Below are 7015 nucleotides of genomic sequence, written 5' to 3'. Positions count from 1 at the left end.
GGTCCATTTTTGGAGACCCGCCCCCGCCCGTACCCGCAAAGTTTAGCACCAGATCTGACCCGTCACCCGTGATAATATCAAAATTAAATCCGCACCCGCCCAGACCCGTTAATATTTGGCCCGTTACCCAATCCGTGCTCGCAATAAATCACACACGCTAAAATCATTCCAATTAAAGTGCTTTATTTTTTATCTCGCACCTCTCGCAACATCACAACAGCATCATGAATAGGCTAAAGTGCGATTTGTTTTGCGCCATTCAAGTAGCCTACCATCGGCACCTAAATAGGCTATGGAACCTGATAACTATAGACCTATTAATGAAAAAATTACAAGAAAAAATACAAAACTTTATGGCATGTTTTGCAAGCCGCAAAGCCGCTTATGATGTTATTTTCCTGATCTCATATTACACCACACTTTCTCCACACATCCGATTTTGCCTTTAAAGAATCGTTGTCAACAATTTTATATACTCCACTCGCCAACTTTACCTTTACTTCATCCATAGCTACTCCTGCGACGCTCGCTCCAACTAGGCTACGAGAAGCATCAACAAAAGTCGCGCTGTCGCAGTGGTGGTGACGTGATGGGTCAAATGTCATATCGTTGTTGCGTATGTGTAATGGTAATTTAGACATACAAATATTGCATATAGTTTTCATCCTCGCTACTACCCACCTGCAAGGAGTTAATTATCCGCCCGTGAATTTTAGGAATGTCACAATCCGCCCGTTTTAGCCACTTTTATGCGGGTACCTGCGGGACTCTAAAGCATAATATTGAAATAAAAAATAGACATTTCATTTGCATGATTCTTCAGTCACTTAAAAATGATAAAGCTTAATTCTACAAAACAAACTGGCAGCAACCTCTTTCCATTAGGAATTCAATTTAATTCAACTGCAATATAAAATCAATGTGATTTATGCAATACAGTGTGATCGGTGTGGTTGAGTTTATTGTTGTTCTTCTTCATTCTGTTGGTTAACTGGAAATAATGAAGTGTAAAGGAGTGTCTCGTCGGAGAAGATCAAAGGCTGCAGGTAGTAGCTGACGCAAACTACGCTGTCAGCATCACATTCAACTGAACTTGAGCAGTTCTGCAAAGAAGAGTGGGCAAATATTGCGAAGATAGTAGAAAACCTGTCATTAAAGCAAAAGGTGGTTCAACAAAATACTGATATAAGGGGGTGATCCTTTTTTATATTTATTTATTATTTCTCTTGGATATTATGAATAGCAGTAAATACAGCTGGATAAAACAAAAAACTGTGTCCGTCTTTATTGTAGGCAGCAAAGCAACAAAATGTGATATTTTAAAGGGGGTGATTATTTTCTTTTCTGTCAGCTTATTTAAAGTATATTTTTCATGTATTTGTACTTAATCTTTTGATCAAGATATACTTAAAAGTTGGCTTGTGGTTGTGTTTAACCTTTTGATTGAGTAGCCTATTAAATATAGCCTACTTTTTTCCCTCGTAGTTTTAGTCTTATAAACATACATTGCTTAAAAGTACCATTTTCTTTTTAAAGAAACGTTCTTAATTCTGAGTATGTGAATTTTTTGTATTGGTTAGTCCACTGGTAGTGTACAAAAGAATTTACTTCAAATTTACTTTATGCTTTCCCAGCCTTTTCCCGCTATTTTTGTTTTCACTGTTATACAATAGGGGGTGCTATTACGAATCTTCTGAAAGAGGACAGAATCTCTAGCTCAAAACAAGGGTGAAGCTGAAGCATCATTTCTTAGCAGAAACAAGTGATTGCTCACGCAAATGTAAAATAACACAATTATCAAACATTAAACATCATATAAATCAAAACTGCCTAATGTTATTGAACAAAAGTAGGACTGTAAAGCTTTGGGGGTGTTGATGGTCTCAAACTACTGTGTACTTATAAGTTCACTTGTAGAACAGATGCAGTACAGATGAGAAACGTAGTTGTGAACTAGTTATGCACTTACTATTGTTGCACTTATAGTACACTTAAAGCTGCAGTCCGTACGTTTTACCTCTTTGTCGCCATCTCTGTTTGAACCTTGAAATTGCAGTTATTTTCAGAGTTATCTTCTTTACGTGGGTTGTGCATTGGCCAAGGTAAGGAGATCGTTTTAAACACTGGCTGGATTTGTACTTGCTCAATAATTGATTTTGGACCATTTTTAACCAAAAAAAATTACAGACTGCAGCTTTAAATATATACTTTTTAAATAGTAAATTTGGGGCAATTTAGTCCCAAGCAGCATTGACATTAGTATACTTACTACTTAAAGTTTACTTAAAAATATACTTTAACAAAAATATAATAAATATAAAAACATAAAATGAACTTGAAGGATTCTTCTTTTTCGTAAGGCTGGGCAATAAAATGTAGACCAAATTCAGTTGTGGCATGAGCGTAGCCTAACTTTCACACAATGTACATAATTTCTAGTGCCATTTTAAAGACTTCCCACACAAAGAACAAAAATAGGGTCTCATATCAGCATGACAGGAGTATCTGAACATATGATGGCAAAGAATTTTTATTACACTGATCACATTTAAATGTAAATCTTCATGTGTGAATTAAGGTTTCCTTCACATCCGACACACTTCCCACACTGATCACAAGATAATGGCTTCTCTCCGGTGTGAATGTTAATGTGTTTTTTAAGGTTTCCTTTTTCACTGAAGCTCTTTCCACACTGAGGGCAGGTGTAAGGCTTCTCTCCAGTGTGAACTCTCAGGTGTTTTGTAAGGTTTCCTTTATGAGTGAAACACTTCCCACACTGTTGGCAGGTTAAAGGCTCTCCGGTGTGAGTATTCATGTGCTTTTTGAAGTGTCCTTTATGAGTGAATCTCTTTCCACACTGACCACATGTGAACGGCTTCCCTCTGGTGTGAATGTTCATGTGTTTTTGAAGTTGCACTTTATGAATGTAACTCTTTCCACACTGAGGGCATGTGTAAGGCTTCTCTCCAGTGTGTATTCTCATGTGTTTTGTAAGGTTTCCTTTTTCAGTGAAACTCTTTCCACACTGTTGGCAGGTAAAAGGCTTTTCTCCAGTGTGAACTCTAATGTGCCTGTTAAGAAAAGCTTTTTCATTGAAACTCTTTCCACACTGAGGGCAGGTATAAGGCTTCTCTCCAGTGTGAATTCTCATGTGGACATTGAGATATCCTTTTCTGTTGAAACTTTTTCCACACTGTTGGCAGGTGAAATAATGTCCCTTTGCTCTTTTCTGTGACATATTTTCAGTCTGTGAGCAACCAAATGACTTTTCTCCAGAAATAAGATCATGATGTTTCTCATACCGGCCCCTCTCTTCTATTTCAGTGCCATCAGGTCTAAGGCAAAGAAAGACAAATACAAGTTTAGCCTAGTTTAAGAGCACAAAGCAACAAACATCAAAACCAACATCAAGTATCAAAACAACAACATGTATGTTAGATACTATACACGCTAAGCTCTCAAAACGAAAATTATTGTCAGCTCTTTTTTTCTTGAAGACGTCCAACATTTTTTTCAAACTGTCAGTTATCAAAACAAACAAACAAAAAAAAAAGGCCAGGAGAAGCTTATTATGGACTCATTTCAAATTTGCCATTTATGTCTAAAATATATAAAATATTATTATTATAAAACACAATTATGGAGTACCACAGGGCTCAGTATTAGGTCCTCTGCTTTTTCCCCCTGCTTCCCCTGAGAGACATTATTATACTGTTATGCCAGTGATTCTCAGTTTTGTATTTCTTCACAACCTAACAAAACTTTACTCTCAAGATAGCAGTATGAATTAGTGATGCAAAAGATGGGATAACTAGTCATTTTCTTTAATTAAATTGTCATTTTTTTAAGTCAAACTGCAGTTACTAGCATTAATTTTGGTAGTTTTTAGACAATAATAGTCATTATAATTTCTCTTTAAGCTTAAATTTAAATCAAGGTAACAGGCTGCATTTCCATTTCACTGTTAGCAGTAACACTTGTTCAATTCTACATATCCCTTTTTCTTAGTTCAGGATATCAGCCTGTACTTTGATCACAGATTTAGTCACAGCAAACAGCGCAAGCAGCTAGTGAAGGAACACAGACCGACTAAATGAAAGTGTCATTCAAGTAGAAAATCTAAAATAATCTAAAGCAGCACATTAAAGTGGTGAGGAAAAAGCTCTCTGTATTGAGTGTAATCACAACAATAAAGTTTGTCAGATTACAACCTGCATTTTGTATCTAAACTCTGAAACATTTGCTTTTGCCAAAAAACAACTGTTGGAGTTTTCTAATTTTGGAAATAAAAAAAAATAAAAAAACTTTTAACATATAAAAAATATATTTTCAATTAACTTTAATTTTGTAAATTACCTGATTTTATTTGAGGTATTATTACTTAAACTGCAGTTTGATTGGTAATACTTTGAATGCACAATAATAAAACATGATTTATGAAAATTAATAAAAACGGATTTCTGTTTTTGCAAATGAACTTTTCATGTCAATACATACAGATGTGGGGACCATAGAAAGACTATTGCATAAGATGCATAAGATTTCATTAAACATGCTATGGAATTTAATACAAATATGAATAGAATATAAAATGATGACTCTTCAAAATGATCACTCATTTCTGTAGAGCTGGATATTTTAATAAGGATCAAATGACTGAGTTCAGCTTTGAGAATGAAACCAACCTGTTTGTTCCTCAGTTTCTTCAGGTTTGACTTCAATCTTCACATGTTCAATCTCCTCTTTAATAACCGCCATCTTTTTTAGTGTGTCACTTGACCAGGAGTTTCTCTGTGTGTTTGGACACTGTCATGTTTAAGATGAAAATAATAAACAGAAAGAAAAACACATCCAAATTATAATCTCTGATTATGTCTCAATCAGATCTAGTTCAGTAGTTCAGTGCACTGGTGAGAGAATCAGTCAAAGTGAGAGTTAATTCACCCAAAAATGAAAATTCTGTCATGAATTACTAACTCTCATGCCATTACAAAGCTGTAAGACATTTGTTCATCTTCGGAACACAAATGAAGATATTTTTGATGAAATCTGAGAGCTTTCTGTCGCTCCATTGAGCATACGCAACTACGACTTTGACACTTCAAAAAGTTCATCAGGAAATTGTAAAACTAATCCTTATGAATTGAGCAGTTTAGTCCAAATTTTCTGAAGAGACTCAATCGCTCACATTTAAACATTGATCAGCTCAACTGAACCTGCTTGACACACAAGAACAAACCTCTTGCTGAAGCTCTGAAGTGCAAGAATGAACCTCATTTTGTCAGCGAAACTCCAACAGTCTTCCTTAATTTGACAGATGACCCACTTTAACGATCAGCAGAGATTTTCAAGACGCTGTATAATCCTCATCCACTTAAAAACTAAAATTTTATTATACATTATATATAACACTACTTGCCTGACAGGACAAGTAGCCTGATTAAAACATCAATAACAAAAAAATAACTAGACAACTTTTTTATTACACAGTATAAATGATGATTGTTAGTGGATACTATTACATAATATATAATGTACTTGCGTTGTTGAGGTCATGAGCCTCTCTTATACCACATGACAGAGTTTAGCAACATCACATGATCAAGAGTGCTGAATACCATCACGATTGAAAATGTCAGTTCAATAAACTACTGTATTTTAATGTCACTCACAATATTGACTGTTTTTGTTCAATTTCAGCAGCGAAAACAGTTCCAGTCATAGATCGCAGCAGAACCACAGCGCACAGCTGCACAGCAACACTCAAAGTCACTTTATTCTCTAAGTTTATTCTCAACATTTTATTTAGACAAAAAAAAAAACGAATCTAATCTCACATTATAATGTAAGGATAAGTCAATGACTGATTTACATGTCCGAAGGATAAACACATGACAAGGCTTAATGTCGGATCTTTTAATACTTGGTTATAAACCTATTATTCTTAAAATTAGAGAAACAACTGCCTATTCAGAATTCATACACTGTAAAAAAAAAAAAAATAAAAAAATAAATATATATATATATATATATATATATATATATATATATATATATATAATATATATATATAAAATATACACACACGCATATTATATACACACATATTGTTGCAATTAGCTATCTCAACTTAAAATTTTGTTAGACAAAATTACCAGCAGTTAGAAAATAATTTTAGTTAGTTTAATAATATGAACACATTGGGTTAATATACATTTGAACTACAGAGAAAGCTTTTTTTTCCGCAGACACAAATACTTGGATGCAAACCTGGCTAGCGACTGAATTCATAATGATAAACTGATGAAAAAGAGACTGTTCTGTTACTCATAAAAATTGTTTTTTAATGCCATTATATTAATTACAATGTTTTATTCATAAATTATCCACTCATTTCACAGTTCTCTATGTAACTGTCTGAACGGGCTGTATTGATTTAAACACTTGAAATAATTAAAAACACAAACCTTTCTTCAGCAGAAATACAGATGCAGGAGCTCGGCGCATATTTATGACGTCATGATATCAAAATAAAAGTCCTGTTCACACGAAATATAAAAAAAAAAAATCACATACAGAAAACACATTAAAATGAGATAAATATAAAGGATTCATTTGTAAGTGTAAGCAAGTGTGAAGTGATCACAATTATAATACCAACTACAGAGCATTTGTGATTCTCTCCATCAATGATAGTCAAGTATCTTGATCTTCATTTTATAAAAGATTGGATAAAATATTTCAAACCTATTAAAAATTTGTAGATCAAAATTTTAAACGTGTGGAAGTAAAACTGAATTCTTATAAAATATCTATCTCAGTTTTCCCCAGAATATGAAGGCTTAAAATCATATTTCAACTTTGTTTGATTAAAGTGCATTATATTAAAATGACTTGTAAAGGATTACAGTGACTCTCTGGATAGGGAATTTAAATTAAAATGGTTTAAAATCAATTCTTCTAAATTTTAATGAAATCTAATGAAATCTTAAATCTAGATTATCTTTATTAAAAT

General features: G+C 33.6%; 1 protein-coding gene across 1 annotated transcript; it reads right to left on the bottom strand.

The window, feature by feature from the left end:
• Nucleotides 1-712: 712 nt before the first annotated feature.
• LOC125246336 (gastrula zinc finger protein XlCGF8.2DB-like) lies at nt 713-6749 on the bottom strand. Its single transcript, XM_048157301.1, has 3 exons — nt 6468-6749; nt 4686-4806; nt 713-3335 (listed from the first exon to the last, which is right to left on the bottom strand). Exon 3 carries the CDS (start codon nt 3236-3238, stop codon nt 2549-2551), a length of 690 nt encoding a protein of 229 aa, XP_048013258.1. The 5' UTR covers nt 3239-3335; nt 4686-4806; nt 6468-6749; the 3' UTR covers nt 713-2548.
• Nucleotides 6750-7015: the final 266 nt, after the last annotated feature.

This window comes from Megalobrama amblycephala, linkage group LG14 (genome assembly GCF_018812025.1).
Source record: "Megalobrama amblycephala isolate DHTTF-2021 linkage group LG14, ASM1881202v1, whole genome shotgun sequence".
In the NCBI taxonomy this organism is placed as follows: Eukaryota; Metazoa; Chordata; class Actinopteri; order Cypriniformes; family Xenocyprididae; genus Megalobrama; species Megalobrama amblycephala.
Note: the sequence above shows the minus strand (reverse complement) of the source record. Positions and strands in the feature narration are given on the sequence as shown.

Excerpts from the sequence above, each read along its gene's own strand:
- LOC125246336 (XM_048157301.1), bottom strand. The coding sequence starts at position 3,238 with ATGTCACAGAAAAGAGCAAAGGGACATTATTTCACCTGCCAACAGTGT.